The 21459-nt window shown below is 39.9% G+C and overlaps 1 protein-coding gene across 1 annotated transcript in view; it reads left to right on the top strand.

Moving 5' to 3' along the window:
• Nucleotides 1–21459, top strand: part of cblb (Cbl proto-oncogene B, E3 ubiquitin protein ligase) — a 90264-nt gene that overhangs the window by 34273 nt on the left and 34532 nt on the right. The window contains exons 6-8 of the mRNA XM_079565588.1: nt 5882–6003; nt 15514–15651; nt 20495–20582. Of these exons, the coding sequence (XP_079421714.1) occupies nt 5882–6003; nt 15514–15651; nt 20495–20582 (348 nt within the window). The remainder of the gene's footprint in view (nt 1–5881; nt 6004–15513; nt 15652–20494; nt 20583–21459) is intronic.

Raw genomic sequence — 21459 nt, 5'->3', positions numbered from 1 at the left:
TTGGGCCTTATTGTATCGCATATAGTTATCGCGATATAATTTTTTTTATATCATTGTAATTTTATAACACTATGTCTCCGAGCTGGCCTGGTGTCGCCTCGGGGTCCCCCCAGAACAGCTGGAGGAGGTGTGTGTGGATCGGGAAGTCTGGGCATTTCTGCTGAGACTGCTGCCCCGGATAAAGTGGAAGAAAATGGATGGATGGATTGTAGTTTTTTATATCGTTGTGGACACGATATAATTTATGTCAAGCTCCATCAGAGCAGCATAAACACAGGGGGAGGTGCTTAAAAAGTAAAATGAAATGAAGGATGTAACCTGCTCGAGTAGATCATATTTGTGAGGAAACTAGTATAGTAAAAGAGACAGAAATATCTTTGCATTACTCTTCCTAAAAGGCGTAAGGCTGGAATTTTGAAGTAGTTGGTCCGTTGTCAATTATATCCTCAGATAAACCATTCTCATGATATTTCTTTTTTATATCGTGATAGAGATGTCAGGCCATATCGCTTTGCCCTAGAGGCCAGGTTGAGTGAGAATGTGTTTGGTCCATTTGGAGACAACGGATAGAAATGAGCTCATGGGTATAATCAGGCGTGGTGTGTTTACATGCATGAGTCCCATTTGTGTTCATTAACATGCACTGTCCCGACCTAACAAGCAAATCGATACAGCCTGTAGCCTGTAGTAACACTTTGTCATGTTTATAATTTCCGTCAGTTATTGAGGAAGTGATTTTTTCTGAGTTGGCTGAGTTAAAACCTCATCTCCTTCTGCACAAATTGTTTTGAGAAGTGCAGTGGGATTGAATTAAAATATCCATGGTTCTTGGGCTGGAGTGTAACTGGTTGTTCGGTTTGCATTCACAGAATCATCTTTTATCACTTGCTTGAATGTCATCAAAAGTAACGTGTGGTAGCGGCACACAGTCAGCTGAACATCTCCACCTCAAAGCCTTTAACCGCGTTATGTTCACAATACAAGCACACAATAAGCCAAAGCATATCACTTCTTACGGATCAGTTAAGTCCTCAGCTTGTTTTCAGATTAACTTGACTTAATGTGTTATGCTATTCTTACCATGATGCATTTTTATATGTGTCTTGAAACTGAATGTGACCTTTCCAGTGAGATTCTTGTTAAGAGCTGTAGAAAGTCAAACCAAGCCTGGCTGCAACCAAAATAATCTGCCCTCCTTCCTCTCCTAATCAGGTTTAAAGGCACAGGTTGCGTTTGTTTTGTGCATGCAGATGGCTTTTCGTCCTTCTATTTTTGCTACCAATTATTTCATGTCACAAAGCAGGCGTACGGAAACCGCGTGACCCGCATGATCAAAACCTTTCTCCAGCCTTTTGATTGCAACAGTGGAGGCGCAAAGGGAGAATGTTAGCCCTGTTTGATGATTTTTGTGCCTCTATTTGCGTTGCTCGTGGACCGGTGTTGTGTGGATGTGTGTGGCTTTTCTCTCTGCCTCCTGCACCATGTGGCCTCAAGATGCTGTGTGGGCGTCCGGGGCCTCAAAGCCATGTTTTAGTTTGGCAGAACCTTTTGTTGCCTTACGTGCTCAGTCCCGCCGTGAAAAATGAGACCGCGAGCGCTTGAAGAACGATTTGGTCCGGATTAGTGTCACGGTGTCTTGTTTATATCCCCACTAAAACAAATACAAATGAGTAAATACATTGCATTTTGTCCAGGAATATTTGAGAGAACACTTGCCAAACTATCACAGGAATTACATGTTTTTCATAAAATCTCTATAATAAAGGTCTAATGGGATTTCTGGGATTCTTGCTGCGTTTGTTGTTTGATTGTTAACTGAATAAGTGCAGTGTTTGTGATTTACTAATTGAATTTGCCTCCTTTGAAAGTCGTACTGCGTGACATTTCAACCTGGTGAGAAACAAAAGCATCAATTAGAAAGCTTTATTGGCATGTATAAATACAAGTTTTGGCACTCAGGCACCAGCAGAGGACATAGGTGTTATGAATTGACGTTTATATGCATGAGCAGGTTAGATGAGGGTGTCTTTCCCCGGGGCCGAGTGGACAGCGGTGGTGGAATGGGAGGTCAGAGAAAGATCCAGGCAGAGGCGGTGATGGGATGGAGGTGGGTTATAGCAAAGCTAGCCATCAGATGAGGCTGTGGAGGAGAAAGGTTAACTATGGAATCCTTGGTGACGATTGGCAGGGGCGAAGGTGTGATAGGATGCAGCGATGAGTTGTTGATTGGATGCAATGGGCGAGGAAAGCATTTCTTTTTGGTTGTCATGGCGGGGTGCTGAGATTACTGCAATACCACCCCCTAGTGGCTAAGTGCGACTCCAGAAGGTTCACAATAACATGGAAACCAATAGGGCCTTTAAATGTGTCAAAACAGCTTAAAAGCCTGGCACCAAAGACTTCTATTGTTTCTAAAAATACAGTTTTAAAGAAGAACTAAGTAACTTGTTTACCTTAAAGGGTCTAGATGCAAGTTGGTCATTTTATACTCACTACTGCCACCTCAGGTCTTGCGCGTAACTGCAGGTTCTATATTAAACTCATACATGACGGCACTTCAGACCCGAATTAACACCTTTTTGAGTGACAGTGCAGGATTTTAGAGGCAGTTGCTGGAACATGAAGGGGGAGGAAAATACTTTTTTTTATTTTATTTTATTTACTTTATTTTGCCTTTAATAAATCCTTTTCGTATATCTTCTGGGGGTAAAACAAGTGTTAATGGGATGATTGGGGGTCTTTCATCTCCCCCTGGTGTCTCTGGCCAAAAAAACACACTTGCAACTTCCCTGTCTCCGGGTCGGGGCCATCAATACACACTAATAGACTCATGAAGAAGAAGCTCACAGGCAACTGGCAAAGCTAACTGCGGGCTAGTGGTACTTTAGCAGTATTTACAGCCAAGTTTGAGTGAAAAAATAATCTCCATTGTGTAATGTCTTTTCTGTCAGTGTAGTATTTACTCTCACGGACAATTAATGAGTAAAAAAAAAAAACGGAACATGTTATGACACCTGCAGTTCCGCTTATGGCCTCTAGAGGCATAAGTGACTTAGTTCAGCTTAAACCACACTGCTTTTTGTTATATTTATTCTAAAAGTTTTAGCTTTGGATTTTAATTGACTGCAGAGATGTTGCCGTTTTGTTGTGGCTACTAAACATGAGGTTTACATTTTCAAAAATAAAATAGCATTACCACTATGTAGCTAATCCTGAAGAGGCTGTTTTGTATCGCTGGCATGATGTTCTTGTGACGTAGGAACATAACCTGGCAGTGGGGCTTTGAAATCGGACTTTCTATAATAAATGCTAGTCGTGAATGCAGAAGGTCTTTTTTTTTTTGGCAAATGATGTGCTCACCGAAATGCCCCAGGCCTTTTGAATCATGAGAGGAGAATTCAGGTGGGAAGGAGAAGTGGTGGTAATACACCCACTGACTCGAGTAACAAAGAATCACAATGTGTCACAATTAAGACTAACCAGAAGGATACACTTAAACCTCTTTGCTTGCTATGACTTTACAAAGACTGTTTTTCATCTGGGCCTTCATTGCCAAATAATACATATCTATTTGCCTCCATCAATATTAATAAATGCTCCACATAAATAATAAATGGCTTTCACAAAGGTTTATCGCAATCCTACTGAGTCACCACAGGCACCGTTTGAAGAACATTTCCAATAGCAACATTTGTCTGTAACCTTTACATTCTCCCCAACGGCAAACCCTAGCCTGACACAATAGGAACTAATGTTTTTGGGTATAATTTGCACCTTTAATACCTTGGAAAATGTTTCATAGTGATTTGAATAGGCTTATGAATAAAACCCCAGAGAATGAGGCTGCCAAAGTGACTCACCGATTTTAGCAATTTTCTTTCAAGCAAAACCACAGCCTAAACTTCTTTTATGCCTGAGCCCTTAAGCCTCCAGTTTGTATTACAATCCAACCACTAACACCTGCTGCCTTCAGCTCTAGGTGAAAAGGTTCCAGACTACAATGACACAATGTACGTCTAACATTTTTTAAGTTTTAGCAGAAAAACTCTTACTCACTTGTAGTGTTAACGTTAGCCATGTGCAGAGATTACCGTTCAGTAAAAGCTTTGTAAATCAGAGTGTTTAGTAATAAGGTGACTGGTCTGGTGAATAGCTTGACTTTGTGGCTACTTGTGAATGTAAAGTACTGTGTGTATAACTCGATTGGATAAAATATCTAACTGAAACTTCATGAAATTTATACAAATGCTTTATAATTAGACGCACAGTATTACATGTCTGAGTTTACAGTATACTAAAGGAGAACAAAACACATTTCGTCCCATGACTTGACCAAAACAATTGGTATAGGGCCTTTAAGTTGTATTATATAAACAAGTAGAACAAAAAAGTTGCGTAAACATAATAAATACATGACTTAAAAGTGTGTGCTTGGTTCATGTGGGGGTTAAAAGATTAACCACAGGAAAATATTTAATTTATCGTTGTCACTATTCATTATACGTTTTCACTTGTTATATAGTTATATACACTGCCTGGCCCAAAGGTCTAGGTTCAGCAACACTATGTGTTCCTTTTACAGTACTCTAAAAATGGAAGAAATAGTGTCAGTATTTTAAAAATGCCCTGGCAGAATATCCCACTTGGTCCTACAGTATGTAATGTAAAACAGTGATTCTCAACTGGTGGGTCGGGACCCAAAAGTGGGTCACAGAACCTTTTTCAGTGGGTCTCAAGTCTATAGGAAACTTTTTTTCAATATTTCCCTCTGAAACTGCATGGAATTTCAGGTTTAAAGGCATATCTACCGCTTGTTCAATAAAAACTTTTGTGGGAAAACACAATATTATGTGTGATATATGACAAATTAAGGTTTTATTTGGGTTATTTGGGCCTGTCATCCAAGGGTAACGTTGGGTCCCGACTTGGGAACCACTAATGTAAAACTTTGGCATTTGCAGAAAAAAAGTTCTACAAGGCTACAATGTTGAGGGTCGGCCCTTGGTGTTTTGGCGATGATGGAAATTGGCCCGCCTCAACGCAAACTTGCCGACCCCTGTTGTATGGCATAATGTTTATTCTCTCCATCTGTCATTCTAATAACTCATAGATTTGGTGTAGGCCTACCCCCAGTTGCCCATTCATCCTAGTTAAAACCACTGCCGTACCCTTGAGTTTTAGCCCCGTGCCAGTGCAGCCTGACGGTGCGTCCAGCGGATCATTGTATCCAGAGCTAACGGGCACGATTGAAATGTTGTGGCACTTGGCGACACACGCAGCCAACTGGCATTAGCCCCCGACACACAACAGCTCCGAACTTCAGCTCTTCATTTAGGTAAACGGCTTCTCCGTCAATGCCAGCAGCGCAATTAGTGTGCAGTCTGGTGTTCAGTCGCAAAATGTCAAAGCAATGTAACGCCCAAATATGCCAAAGCGAGAGGTTCATTATAACGTTGCAGATGTGAATTCGGTGGTTTCAGTCCCGCGCTCTATTTGTTATCAGGTGAAACAAACACATTTACTGCAAGTTAGAGAGCACTTCTGGCAAAGGCTCCAGCAATAGCAAATGGTGGCTCTTATTGTTCTGCTTCACATGACTTGGCATCGGACTATCTCCTCGCTGCAGACAACCTCAAAGCAGCCGTAAAGACATCCAAAAACAACTGGCCACTCGGCAACTCGCCTCTTCCCAAAACGCGAGTGGCCAAGCTGGCTTCGTATCACACAGGCTCGTCCCCCCCTCAGTTTATTGTTTAATTTAGCGACGGCCAGAGGATTGGACACGGCCAAGTCGGCATATTTGTTTTCATCCGCGCCTCATGGTGATATGAAAAATGATTGTGTTGGGGTTTAACTTTTATCGCCGCTCTCTCTCTTGCAGCCGTGGGGATCCATTCTGAGGAACTGGAACTTCTTGGCGGTGACGCACCCGGGGTACATGGCGTTTCTGACCTACGACGAGGTCAAAGCGCGGCTGCACAAGTACATCAACAAGCCTGGCAGGTGTGTTCTATTTCAATGTTTGTTCTATATACATGCACGTTATATCAAGGGTTTTGCTTTCACGATTAAGAGAACATATGCATAATCTACTACTCCTATCTGTATGTTGTGGATCTTGTCGCACAGTGTCCTTATCAGACATTCATCACGGCCCATTGATTTGTTTGCTTGCCGTTAACTAAAAAATGGTGGCTTGTGTTTCCAGCGGAGGAAGCGCAAAGCAACTTGTGAAATGCTGAAAGGGGGGTAATATGTAAAATCAACTTTTTATGTTGTTCCCTCAACAAAAAACATACTTGGATTTGTGTTTTGAGTCACATTTTTGAGTAATGTTTGTATATTCCCCGGTGAATATTCTTAGTTCATACAATGCTCCTCCTGATCCCCCGAGCTCTTCCCACAGCCTGACGTAATCCTACGTGAATTTGTAAAGACTTCGACTTTCCGCAGTTTTAAAATCTTGCCAAACTCCCTTATCTTGTAAGAATTTTGTTGGTGTTTTGCATGTGGTTGCTGACAGTTTGTTTTACATAGAAAAGCACGAAAATGGCCAACATTTTCATCAAATGTTGAATTGTTTCTGTCATTTAATGCATGAAAGGGCTTACTTTCATCCCATCTGCAATAATGACCATGAACAAGCAGCATCAACATTAGCACAGCAGCCTATATTTGTATGTGTTTGCATTGTGTGTAATTGCTCTGTTTGTTGCGTTTTTTTATATGATTGAATGCCTTTGAATCTTATCTTATCTTATCTAACAAAACTTCAGACATTACAATTCAAACTAATTTTTGCATGTGCAACTTGCAACTCATTTTACAATTTAAAACTAGTGGTGGGACTCGAGTAAAGAATTTTAATCGAAAACCAAAAACAGCAATTTTTATGCACCTAAATTATTCAATAATTAGACAGAAACATGAGTTCAACAACAAATGTATTTATTATTGTTAATTTGTATAGTTACTCAAGTAACAGAGGCAAAGTGCATTTATGGCTATTTAGCTTTCAAGTGTTTTAGGAACCCTCATGTATCACTCATGTAACTTGTAGAGTACAATATACAGTAATAATAATGCCACATTTATATGAAATTAAAAAATAAATAAAGGCCATATAAGGGCCATAAAACAGTGCCTTTAAGTGTTTAACTATTGCAGTAAACATTTCTTATCCTGACAAGGGTTAGGGTTATTGTGGCTCAGAGTGGGCGTGGCTGGAGCGTTTGTTTGAGGCTAACGCTAGCATTAGCATCGAGGACGTCTGTGTTTGTCCAACATGTTTTACACTGAGATGGTATTTTAGACGTGAGTAACTACGGTGGAAGGCAAACTCTTTTTAACACAACCTGCACACAGCAGTACAGTGTCTATCGTCTCGTCAGGAGGTTTTTTAAAACTAAACTGAGTTCACAACGGGCCGAGTGAAGCGTCTCCGTCCATTGCTGTTGTGGGCGGATGTGCGTCAGATATACGGGCGTACCAGAAACACGCAAATAGAAAGGTTCCGGCCCGGGAGTTCCAGCTTGGGGGGGAAATCGGCGGAAATACGATTAATTGCGTTAAAAAAATTAACACGTTCAAATCTTTGTAATTACTTAATCGAAATGAACGCGTTTAAGTCCCACCCCTATTTAAAACACATATGCTTTAGTGATTAGATAACAAATATATAGTTCTGAAGATGAATAAACAAGGCGTGACACAGACTGACCCCGTGTAGATTGGAAAAAGTGCACATTTGTTTACCCTTGACTTACGACGAGCTCTCTGCGCCGGCGACTTGCTGCTTCTTGTTGTTATCTCTGCGCACAAGCCCAGCCAGGTCTGAAAGTCAACATGGTGTCTCAGGATCCAATTTCCACGGATATAAGCATTGATCTCCTCGGTCCGCACATATGCTCATGAATATTTAGCAGTCTGCAAACGGCCTCAAAGACACTGCTATCACTCAGAGACGAGGAACATTTATGTGCTTTTTCAGCCGGGGATTATACGTGTCATAAACAAGTCGCACCTCTGAACCCGTACCCGGGAGCGAGCTCCTTATAGCCGCGGTGTGTATATTCATAAAACAAGCTCTATCTTTGTTTCGGAGCTTGTGAAGGCAGTAGCGTGTGATGATCCCCTCTCCCCCGCCAAAGATCTGTTTCACATTTTAGCAAATCAGCCCCGACTGGCCCGGATCAGAAGGAACAGCTGTACGCTTCCAGAGAGGGGAACAAAGCCATGGAAATAGATTCAATGTGTAACGTTTAAATGGCAATAAAACATGCCATTTTTATTTTAGTCGGGGCTTGAAATAAAAACGGTAACCGGTCTCGTCTCGATGTGTGGTAAGTGGATTGCATCAGTAGTGTACGGTCGCAATCAGGGACCGCGTTTACTTGAGTCATCTTTTATTTTTTTAATAAATTGCGCATAGATTGATAGATAGATTGATTGTTATATGAGTCACACTTCTTCTCGAGTCAAATCCTCACACCCCCTGGATAACCTTAACACTGAGTATGCATTCTCCGCTAGCTTGACAACTACGTCTCGCCGCTCAACACAAATTACCATCACAAAAATAATGGACGTCATTTGCAAGCTGGCCGAGCAGACGCGGTGTCAAGCCGTTGCATTTGGAGGAGAGATTGCTGACATGTCCTATTTGGTCCGGTGCCACTCCAGGCGGGTTTTTGCACCTATGTTAAGGCAGCAGGATTAGTTGAAATGAATGACCATGATTAGCAAGTCGCAAAGGCAGCAGTTACTTTGGGAATTTTATTTCCTCTGAAACAGTAAAATAATCTTTTTTCATTGGAATATATTATGCATTAAAGGGGCTAGATGCAAGTTAGCCATTTTATACTCACCACTGCCACCTCAGGCCATACGTGTAACTGCACCTTCTATATTAAGCTCTTGCATGACGGCAATTCGGACCCGAGGTGACACTTTTTTGAGTGACAGTGCAGGATTTTAGAGGCAGTTGTGGTGAACAGGTCTGAGCTTATTCTACAAATTAGGACATGGCTGAAACATATAGGGGGAGGAAAACATTTAATTTTTACATTTTTAAACTCCGTATAGTCCCTTTAAGGCTTACACAATATGCGATATGGCGGTGCAATATTTCGATCACGATTATTATTGCTATATTTTAATAAACCGTAAATAGTCGACAACTATTTTTGTAGTCGATTAATCATTTTTTAGTAAACACAGACTCAAATAGAGCATAAAATACATGAAAATTGTGTGTGGTTTTTTTTATGAAAACCTATTTTGTTTTTAAGTTAGGGTCTGTAGTGTTTTGTACATTGAAAATTTCATGAATACCTGTCTGTGTCTCATCTTATCAGAAACAGAATTAGTGCCAAGAGCCTCCAACAAACACTCACTTTAAATTTACTCCATCAACATGTCCTCAAGCAATGCCACTTAAGTGTTATGTGTTTAATTTTCATACACCATTCACAGCTGGAGAGCAACAGTGTAATGCTTCATTTGAAAGAAAACTGATTGTAACTTTTTTGTCACATTGTTGGCGCGATTTTGTCATGTTTTCGTCTCTTTTTGTCACTTTTTTGTTGTGATTGTTTCTTTTTTGGCATGTTTTTGTCGCTCGTTGTTACTGCTTTGTTGTTGTTTATTGTCATTTTTTTCGTTACTTTTTTGTTGTGTTTTCGTCATGTTTTTGTCACTTCTATGTTGTGCTTTTGTCACCTTTTTATTTTGTTATTGTAGCTTTTCGGACATGTTTTTGTCGCTATTTTGCCACCTTTTTAAAGAGGCTTTCAGATTTTCAGAAAATCAAACACAGTCAATGCAAATTGCCATTAAATGTTTCCTCAAAACCATGCCGTCCTCGTCTGGTGCCGCTCCAAAAGGGGTATTTCCACCCATATACACGTGGCAGGTTTTTGGCCAAAAGAGAAGCACAAACTCTAAAAAACTGGAGTAGTGATTTAGGGAGAGCTAGTGGTTGTGCGTTGCCCCGAGCGGAGCCATGCCCTGTGATTAGCCGCTCCATGTGGCAGCACGGTAGAGCAGAGCAGATAATGACAGGATTGGAGACGTGGGCGTGCGGGAGTGTGCGCTGGCGAGTCTATGCAAATGTGCGTACGCGCTGCCGATAACCCAGTGATTCACGTGAAAAGCATTGTTTTGAAGCGAGACGGTTACCAAAGACAGACGGCCTTGCGCAGCACGGTCGCAGCTGCATGTGGGGGAGGCCGGTCGCGTCGGATGAGTCTGGACATGAAAACAGTTGGACACAGGCGCTCGCTCACCCACACACGTTCACGCTGGGAAGACGCCGGGAACACAACGAAAGTGAGAGAAATCTGCAATACAGATCTCAACGGTGTGGCCGTCTCCGTGCGCTAGGGCTGCTCGATTATTGAAAAAATAATAATCACGATACGATATTTTTGTCATAATTGAAATCACGATTATTTGTTGCCTTTAAAAAAAAGTATGTATTTTATTTATGCATTTCTTAACGATGAATATTTTCTGTTTTCTGAACAGTCATAAAAGTACAAATGATTTAAAATATGCCTCGATTAAGGAGAGGTCTCTGTTTTACACCTGCCCCCTGCTGGCCAGTCCTCACACCAGCGCAAGTAAACTGAGCAGCGCGGCCTGATGACATAATCACACAGCGCCGTTTGTTTTTATGTCAGGCAAAAGCATGAGCCACGGCACGTGAAATGAAAATGAATGGAAAGTCTGCTTTGCAAAAAAAATAAAAATCTTTTTTTTTTTAGATTATGCGAATTTTGTAATCATTTAGTGTAATAATCGAAATTGTAATCGAATTTCGCCTAATTGCACAGCCCTACAGTGCGCCCTGTGTGTCGTAGTGCCAGCCCCTGCACTTTCTGATATGAGTGTTGAGTGCCTGTGGTAACAATTCATTCATAATTGATGCGGACAACACAATCAGCCCAATCAGTCAGAGCCTTTTCTGCCAATACAAATGTGACTCAGATGCAGCATATTGTCAGTGGACAATATGCTGAGGTTTTTTGCATGCACCTTCCCTCATTTGAAAGCTCAACCTGCAGAATTCAGTGCCCCCCCAATGGCTTGGTTGGTAAAGCTGCTACACATGTACAACAGGTTAAAGGATCCAATGTGCAGAGAGCAAATGTTATCCAAAAGAATCATTCGTAATGCTGTGTTTGTTGCGTCACTATACAAAGAAACTGTGCCAACGCATGGAAATCAGCTGATTGATTATTGGGAATTTATCAGATAAGAGATTAGAGGGGGGGATTTCAAATGAGTTTATTTGTAGAGCGCAATAATAAATAAATATAATACATATACATATAATTTCATGGTATTCTCTTCCTTCCTTTTAATTGTCAGAAATTGTGACTCAATAGTTCAGAGCCAACTTCTCTCACCTTCATTCTTCTTTTTTTCATACTTGCATAAGCCGCCATGTTTGTTTTGATACATACATCTTTGTGTCAAATAGAAAAAGAGTGTAGATTCTTTGGCCTGACTAGATAACTGATCTGAGAACCAAACTTTGAGAAATGTAAACATAAATGTCTTTTAATACAGATTCGATGTTACTCCATATCTGGGGACACATTATGGTAATTTTCTCTGAATGAAATAACAAAAATTCAGAGCGTGTTTTGCCCCTGTTTCACCCCTTGTTTGAACCTTGTCTAATATTCTTTTAAATGGTACACATTATGTATACTCTCTTGCTTCAGGCAGTGTTTTATCGCTTTGCAAGCCTCGACAAAATGAGGCATAAACTCCGGTGAAAACCCTGGTGGATGTGGGATCACACTGTGGTCAGGACCCTGTCTGCATTTCTAATACCTCTCCTCTTCCATATCTTTTTGAAATTCAGATTGTTCCCCTTTCTGCTGAGCCATTTCCTTTTGTATTCAGCAGTGATTTGAGCGCGGAAGTCCCTCTGTGATAACGCTTGAAAGATGCTGCACCAGCCATTGTTTGTGGGTGATTTGTTTTATAAAATATAGACGGAGGTAGAAAGTTCACGTCGAACCACGGGAAGAATAACACGATCTCTGCTATAAGACTTGTTTTGACTTTAAGCGAGGGAGGGGGGTGTTGAGGAAAGTTCCTTCAAGTTCATCCGGGTTTCATCACTCGATGGCGCCGAAGAATCTAAAGGTTGTTCAAACAGAGATTTGATCAAAAATAGGACAAGAGTGAAGAGTTTATGACAGCGAGGGAAAAAATAAGAAATTACCGGTTCTCGGGTATAAGGACTGCTTGTGGCAGACGCTTGCGAAAGTAGATTCAAGCTTATGTTTTTGCCTTAACTCCCAAAGTAAAGGCTGCCACAAGAAGTACATGTTTTTACTGTTCACCGTTATACATTTAGTAGGTACTTAAAGGGATATTTCAGGATTTTTGACATAGGGCCTCATGTCTAAAATATTTAGTCTTAATTTTAGTGAAAGGAATATTTTTGACGACTAAAATTGGACTAAAACTAAATTAAAAGTTTCTCATGAGACTAAAACTATGACTAAAATGTCCAGATATTTTAGTCGACTAAAATAAGACTAAATAAAAATGAAAAGGAGAGACTAAAATCATCTAAACTTCTGTTGACAGTTTGAAAGAGCCTCAGATCATGTAAATTCTCTGCCAAAGGAGCAGCTCTGAGCTTTGTTCATGTGCAGCTGCTCCATGAAGCAGAGGAACAAGATTAAATATGATTATAATGAATATTATCAATGCAAAGTCGACTAAATTGGTCTTAAATTTAGTCGACTAAATTTACTTGCAATTTTAGTTCGACTAAAACTAGACTAAAATTTAAACGATTTTTTGGACTAAGACTAAATTAAAGTATGTTGTCAAAATTAACACTGCTGTGGAGTGCGTAAGACTGTTTTTAATGCAGGCTAGCTGATACCATAGAAATGCGCTAGCCTTGCATTAGCCTAGCGCCACGAAACTCCTCAAACATAAGAACTGCATGAATTACAAAAAAAATATCTCCAGGAACCAGCAACACTCTGGATAACTAGGAAATGAGGCCCTATGTCAAAAATCTTGAAATATCCCTTTAACTCCCAAAGTAAAGGCTGCCACAAGAAGTACCTTTTTACTGTTCACCGTTATACATTTAGTAGGTACTTAACATTAACTTCATAAAAGCAATTTTGAGAATACTCCAGTGGAGCTCGCACATTTATGGGCTTGTGACTGGCCAAATGAGTGCTCAGAGCCTCTATTACAGCAGGTTAAGGATAAGGTTTAGGACATAATTCGATTGACCTGGATAGATTTGCAATGGCCAAATGTCAAAAATCAACTTCTTCATCTTCCAGTGGCTTTGTAAAATGGACTCAAGTGTCCGTCTATTTGTCTGTTCTTCTCAGTGTCACGAGTGACTCAGAGCACACGCATCAGCAGCAGCTCTTATTGTGGCTGTTAAATTCTCCATCAAACAGAAGGGCCTTTTCACGTCAAAGTACCTGGCCTCTTGAACACTCTTCAGACAGCGGTTAAACAGGTTGAGAGCTCCATTGAGGGCTTTAAGCATCTGCCTACGTGAGGATCGCAGTTAAAGTGGGAAAAATTATCAAGTTGATGTTAGATCTTTTTTTATGGATTTTCCAGTTTTGGGCCAGATTGGTCTCTTAACATATACACTTTCAGTCGTCTATTTACTAATGATGTTATTTGGTCCTTATAGCCTGACCTTTGTTTTGATTTGGTACATGTCTGGTCTCTGAGGAAGTTGTCGCCGAAACTGTCGGTACGAAATCAACACAAAGGTCTGACTATAAGAACAAAATAGCAAATAAACTTTCACCTGAAAAAACAAACATAATCTTCACAATGTGTAGTTATTGCACTGATTCAGTGTTTCGCGGTAGATTGTAGTTTATTTTTCATTTTAAATGCATTTTCTCACATTAGTACGACAATATTTCTACATAAGTAGCAGCTAAAGAAATATCTTTAATAATAGTTATAATAATAATGTATGCGGTTTTATATTGCGCTTTTTTGGACACTCAAAGACGCTTTACATTGCACTATTCATTCACTCCATACTTGGTGGTGGTGCTATTGTGGCCACAGCTGCCCTCGGATAGACTGATGGAAGCGAGGCAACCAGTCTGTGCCATCAGCCCCTCCGACCACCACCAACCACTCACTCGCTACATTCACCCAGGCTTCCTGGTGTTCCCAAACGGTCTCCCATCCAAGTACCGACCAGGCCCATCCCTGCTTAGCGCCCGAGGTCTGATGGGATCAGGCAGAGCAAAGGCCACATCTAATTTTTTAATTTTTACAGATTTTTCTGCTAATAAACAAGATATCCGAAATCCCCTCCTTTGTAACTAATATTGTCATACATTTAAACCTGGCTCAATCCATTATTCAGATTTTATGCCGAAAACACATTTTTAGGCATAAAATCCCCTTTTATATGAAACCTTTAAATGACAGAGAAGTTGCAATACATTTTTTTCTCCTATTTATGCCAGCAATCTGCATTAAAAGTTTCAAATTGATATATCTAAATTTAAAATGATTCCCTATTCACCTGCAGTTTCTTACCTTAAAGAGTCTAGATGCAAGTTGGTCATTTTATACTCACTACTGCCACCTCAGGTCTTAAACGTAACTGCAGTTTCTATATCAAGCTTGTGCATGACGGCACTTCAGACCCGAAGTGACATACTTTTGAGTGAGTGCAGGATTATAGAGGCAGTTGTGGTGAACAGGTCTGGGCTCATTCTACACATTAGGACATGGCTGGAACATGTAGGGGGAGGAAAATACTTACTTTTAACATTTTTCAACTCCGCATAGTCCCTTTAAAATACAACAAACCAAACAAATGGAGTTTCTTGGGCTTTCTGCTAGTTCATGCTGGGTGAAAGATTGTGCTCATTAAAAGAGAAAAGAAATGTAGAAAAAATATGCTGTAATTTACCAAAGAATTAGCCATCCACCAGATCATTTACGTAATTAATTGCTCTAACTTTTTCCTAATTCATTGACAAATCAGAGATGCTGCAGAAAGTTTCTAAAAGGATTGTATTACAAGCTGATTGAGTTTGATTCATAAAACAATTATGGCCCGATATCTATGACAGTTGCTTTCATTATTATTTTCAATCATCATTTCCCAGCTCTGATCCTCATCATCAGAACGTGGACACCAGGGAACGACAACAACATTCCCAAAGACATTGTTAAAATTCCTGCAGTTGTTTTAAAAAGCTGAAAGTGAAGAATGCCATGACTTCATTCTTGCAAATATCCAGGAAGTTCTCACAAATACATCAGCCTGAGGTCACGTTAGCATCCTGTTGCAATCCATATCAGTCCCTGTTGGGTAAACAATAAGTGTGAATGCCTTGTTCTTATCAGTTATTGATGTTATTGAAGCTGTCTCTCAGTGTGTGAGCATTTGTGACTTTAGGGTTACAATTATGTTTTCTATTTATGCAACAAGTGATGGCATTGTATTTGCTAATGTGTTTTCAGCTACATCTTCAGACTGAGCTGCACGCGGCTGGGCCAGTGGGCGATCGGCTATGTGACCAACGACGGCAACATCCTGCAGACCATCCCCCATAACAAGCCTCTGTTCCAGGCGCTCATCGACGGCTACAGGGAGGGCTTGTACGTAACCGCTCACCCACTCACTCGCCCCGTGTCGCTCTATTGATCAACTGTTCCTAACTCCACTGTGTACAAGCAGGGAGCAATACCAGATGTGATTGGCCACGTGTCGCACAGCTTCATCTGACCCGCATACCGAAGCCTGTCCCACAAAGCGCCGCGGAAACATTACAGCTTTACTCAGTTGCTTTGGCGCGTTTCTCGGATCAGAAGTGACCGTTTCAAATGTTTAGTGGTGGTTTAGTTTCTTTTGGAAATCATGAAGTCGTTTTCTTGCGTTTGCGGAAAAACAAATGAAATGTGTAAGTGCTTTATTTTAGGGATGCACCGATACCACTTTTTCTAAAACCGATACGAGTACGAGTACTTTGATTTAAGTACACCGATACGAGTACATTTTCTTTCCAATACTTTTTGAAGTGAATAGACAGTTTATAGACTGACTTTTTCACAGCAGATTGGTTTGTAATTAGTTAATTTACTCATTTACATTTCCTTAGGTAAAGTAGACTACACTTTTAAGAGAAGTTATATCAGAATTGAACAGATGCCATTTTTTTCCCATTCAATATTATTTTACATATTTATTGCACTGCCCAAAAGCTCCTCAATGCTTGTGCTTTATTCATTCATGTATTTTTATTTAACAATAGTATTGAGATGGTTTCTTATTACTGCAGCTAAATGGTCTATATTCACCTTTACTTCAGCTCTGTGAAGATTTTCTCGTGTGTTTATAGCAACTTAGCGAGTAGCTACGACATTTTGACTGTTTTGCTGCAGCCCCTGGGTATAAAGCGGCGTAAGACTGGCCAGAACTGTTAGCCGCAAGTTAGTTAACATTAGTCTGTTAATTGTAAGCACTGCAGACTCCACGCTCAACATTTAGCTCTGGTTAAATCCAGCTCAGACTCTGATTTAGGGAGTCTCGTCTGTAATAAAGTCAGCTCTATGTGGAATATTGTATTTCCACTAAAGAATTCCCCAGTTTGTTGCTCTTTTCTCTCCTCAGTGGAGAGCTGCGTCCTGTAGCAGCACTGGCCCACGTCAAGTGGTATCGGTTTCTGGTATCGGGACTTCATGAATGAGTACGAGTATGAGTACAAGCATGTGGTACTCGATACTGGTATCGGTATCGGTGCATCTCTACTTTATTTCAAATACTCTTTCTGCTGTTTTTACATGTACTCTTAGTTTACATTGTCACATCCATCAAAACATTTGAGTATGACTGTCATAATATGTCAACCGTGGTATTTTCCCACACTTTTTTTGCATTTTACTGTTTAGTGATCAAGCCTGAACACATTATAATATACATTTGCACAAATATGGAAAATACAGTATTAATCAGACACACATATGCTATGACAAATCACCCCATTGCCACACATACTTCTACTTTACTGCAACCTAAGCTGAGATTTAGTTTGTTTATGTTGTTTAGATGCGTGTGCTATATAAGAAGGAACGCATGAAATTCATGTCCATATGGAGTCAACTATAAGTTGTGTTTTGCTTCAATCCTGGAGAATAATAATGAGGCAACATCTGCTTCAGCAAAGCAAGAGTTGAGATTGAAAATAAGTACCGCAGCATCCTGTACATATACAGTACTATGGAGTAAAAATCAATAATTGTTCCTATTCCTAATTAGAAACATTGTGAATCTTACAGCTTCTGCAGGAGCTGAGTGTGAGTTGGAGCATTTTGATGGGGATGTTCAAAACGCTGCACAAAGGCCTCTGACATGTTTTGTGGCAGAAATGCTTCATTTGGATTCATTGGTTTTTGTGATTGATGCATTGAGTTTTGCTGTTTGTGTGGATTGTTTTGGGAAATGCACTTTGGATTTTTGAAAATATCACTTTTGATCTGAGAAATGTTCCGGCAAAGCGACAAATCTGTAATGACTCTTTGGATGGCCGCACATCACAACAAAGCAACGATTTAGACAGTATTGTGTAGAAAACTGGCAAATCCAGTGGTATACCAACCTTTGCAGCTTTCATGGACTTTTCTTCAACTTATCATGACATGACGGGGGAAAAAATATATGTATACAATGTACATACTATATATATATATTTATATTAAAAGGGCTGGAAGCAAGTTCGCCATTTTATACTCACTACTGCCGCCTCAGGCCATATGTGTAACTGCACCTTCTATATTTATAAAATTAATTAAGCTCGTGCTTGACGGCAATTCGGGCCGAAGTGACACCTTTTTGAGTGACAGTGCAGGATTTTAGAGGCAGTTGTGATGAACAGGTCTGAGCTCATTCTACACATTAGGACATGGCTGGAACATGTAGGGGGAGGAAAATACTTAATTTTAACATTTTTAAACTCCTTATAGTCCCTTTAAATTAGAATGAAAACACATTTAGCATTTTGACCTAGCCTGGCCATAGCCATCCGTAAACTCAATTATCATTTCCCTACATGTTCGTCTGGATTTGATCTCAGTGGCCGCGTTACATCGGTTGAATTTCAACCATTCAGCGAGCGGGGGAGGCGGGGCTTGTAGGTGACGTCAAGCATTTGCGCCTCTTTTTCTTGTTGTAGTTTGGCAATGGCGGCAGTTACGAAAGTAAAGGAAGCCGTTCTGGCTCGGCTCCCAAATATCTAGAAATTAAAACTGAAGCCTTGGAATGTGCAAGGAATGCCCCCAAGAGCAGTGCTGATCACTGCTTCACTCACTCAAACACTAGCGAAAACCAGATCCAATTGTTTCAAAGGAGTTCACCCCTCCCACCTGATAACGGAGCCCAATTGTGAAAGTCCAGACCCTTGTATGAAGCGCAATGAGTACGAGGGTCTGGTGGCCATACCGCCTTTGCTCTGCCCAATCCCCAGGGCAGCTGTGGCTACAATAGCAGTTTACCACCACCGAGTTTGGAGCGAATGAATAGTGCAATATAAAGCATCTTTGAGTGTCCAGAAAAGCGCCATATAAAACCAATGCATTATTATTTAAAACCAGGATCATTTTTGACCCAACATTTGTACAAGTTATTAAACAACAGCATAAAACAAAGAGAAAAGCATTAGATATTTCCCTAAATCTTAATCCCTCCCACAAAGCCTAATCTGACAGTCCCAACACAACTTCAAAGGCACTCTTCTCCACGTCTCACTTCTGTCATCCATCACTGGCAATTGGCTGTGGCTCCACTGTAGCGGGGCGGGAAGGGGGTGCCAGTATCAGGGGTCTGTTTGAAGCGTCTCTGGTTTTGATCAAGCGGGGAGGCCTAAGCACCTCTGGGGGCACGAGAGGGCCCATCAGACCGGCTTTCATGTGTCACTCTCTTAATTTCAGCTTCAAAATGTTTTCCAAATTAACCACTGCGCTAAAAAGAGGCACCCAGCTGTCTGACGTCGTTTGTGTTGTCAGTACATTTCTCTTGCGTTCGCGTCTTTGTCAGATTATATTAGCTACGCTTGGGATAGACATCTGCTTACGCTCATTCAAGGATCCATAAAGGCTTGTTTTTTAACTATATACGTCTATCGCAATCATGTGTTTTATGTATATTGGAAGTTTCAATTACTTGTCGATGTGATTGCTAAGGAACGGCATGTTGTAGTGGTTTTTATTCACAGCGCGTCAACACCGAAATAATATTGTCATAACAAAAGGGATTATTTTTAACAGATGAACAGCACAAACTGCGGGAGGATTGATTTAATTAACGCACAAGACATTTTGCTCTATACTTGTTGAACTCATTTATTATACACCTCTTAGATATTTGTTAGTACAATCTATCTATCATCTACTCTATCTATCTATCTATCATCTACTCTATCTATCTATCTATCTATCTATCATCTACTGTATGTATCTATTTATCTATCTATCATCTACTCTATCTATCGATCTATCTATCTATCATCTACTGTATGTATCTATTTATCTATCTATCATCTACTCTATCTATCTATCGATCTATCTATCTATCTATCATCTACTCTATCTATCTATCTATCTATCTATCTATCTATCTATCTACTCTATCATCTACTCTATCATCTACTCTATCATCTACTCTATCTATCTATCGATCTATCTATCTATCACCTACTGTATGTATGTATCTATCTATCTATCTATCTATCTATCTATCTATCATCTACTGTATGTATCTATCTATCTATCTGTCTGTCTATCTATAAGTCGATCTATCAATAGGTCGATCTATCTCTCTATCTATCTATCGATTGATCTATCTATCATCTACTGTATGTATCTATCTATCTATCTATCTATCTGTCTGTCTGTCTATCTACAAGTCAATCTATCTATCTCTATCTCTCTATCTGTCTGTCTATCTATAAGTCTATCTCTCTATCTCTCTCTCTATCTATCTTTCTATCTATCATCTACTCTATCGATCTATCTATCTATCATCTACTGTATGTATCTATCTATCTGTCTGTCTGTCTATCTACAAGTCGGTCTATCTATCTCTATCTCTCTATCTATCTGTCTGTCTATCTATAAGTCTATCTCTCTATCTATCTATCTCTCTCTATCTATCTATCTCTAAGTCTATCTATGCGTCTATCTATCAATAGGTCTATCTATCTATCTATCTATCTATCTATCTATAAGTCTATCTATCATTAGGTCTATCTATCTATCTATCTATCTATCTATCTATCTATCTATCTATCTATCTATCTTGAATTATTCTGTTAAACACACAAGACAAAGTATGATTTTTACTCAAACTAATATCTGGCAAACTTTTGTAAAGAATTCCACGGCCTCGTCAGATCCAAGGTACAACAGTGTGATATTGACAGACTGATGAACATATTTCTTCTCCTGGCAGCTACTTGTTCCCCGACGGTCGCAGTTACAACCCTGACCTGACCGGCCTGTGTGAACCCATGCCTCACGATCACATCAAAGTCACACAGGTGAGGCTAATGCGTTCCAGCTGTCGCTTATATTGGTCATGCACTGGTTTAAACTTACAAAGGTTGTGGAAAAAAAGTGAGTGGAAAAGCTTCTCCTGAGTACAATGTGGCGCTAAGCCGTGGGCAGATTTATAAATGGAACTCACTGCTTTTGAAACTGCAGTAGATCAGTCTTTCAGTTCTTGTATTTTGTTCCGGGTAAAATGTCACATGTGCCATCACTCTTGACTGTGGTATAGAAACATTTTACTTGATGTACAGTGGGAAAGAAAATATAAGCAGAAGGAACAGAAACGCTATGGAAAATTACCTAAATTATCACTTCTCATTGAAGCTGGGCTTATTTGGCCATAAAACAAAACAACTATTAACCTCTTAATCCCCACCTGAACCGAGCGCATTTTCTCCAGTTTGGCTTTACCCAAATCTTTAAAGCTTCTTGAATAAGAACCCAAAAAAAGCGCCAAAATGAACTGATGAAAGAGCAACAAAAAGGTGACAAAAAGCCACAAAAATGTGACAAAAACTCAATAAAAATGTAACAAAAACTCAACAAAAATGTGACAAAAACTCAACAAAAATGTGACAAAAACTCAACAAAAATGTAACAAAAACTCAAAAAAATGTGACAAAAACTCAAAAAAAATGTGACAAAAACTCAGCAAAAAGAGCAGCAAAAATGTGACAACAAACTTGACGAAAGTGCAACCAAAAAGTGACAAAATTGAGATGGAAAAAAAACTTTTTAAAAATGGCAACACAGCAAAAGCATCCGTTTAGATAGGCTGCAAGCTCCAGTCAAGAAGCTTTTAGATTTGGGTAAAGTTGAACTGGGGAAAATGTGCTCGGTTAAAGCTAAGGTTAAAAGGTAAAAAAA

This window comes from Gobius niger (genome assembly GCF_951799975.1).
Source record: "Gobius niger genome assembly, chromosome: 11".
In the NCBI taxonomy this organism is placed as follows: domain Eukaryota; kingdom Metazoa; phylum Chordata; class Actinopteri; order Gobiiformes; family Gobiidae; genus Gobius; species Gobius niger.
The sequence above is the reverse complement of the archived record's forward strand: the minus strand, read 5'-3'. Positions and strand labels throughout refer to the sequence as shown.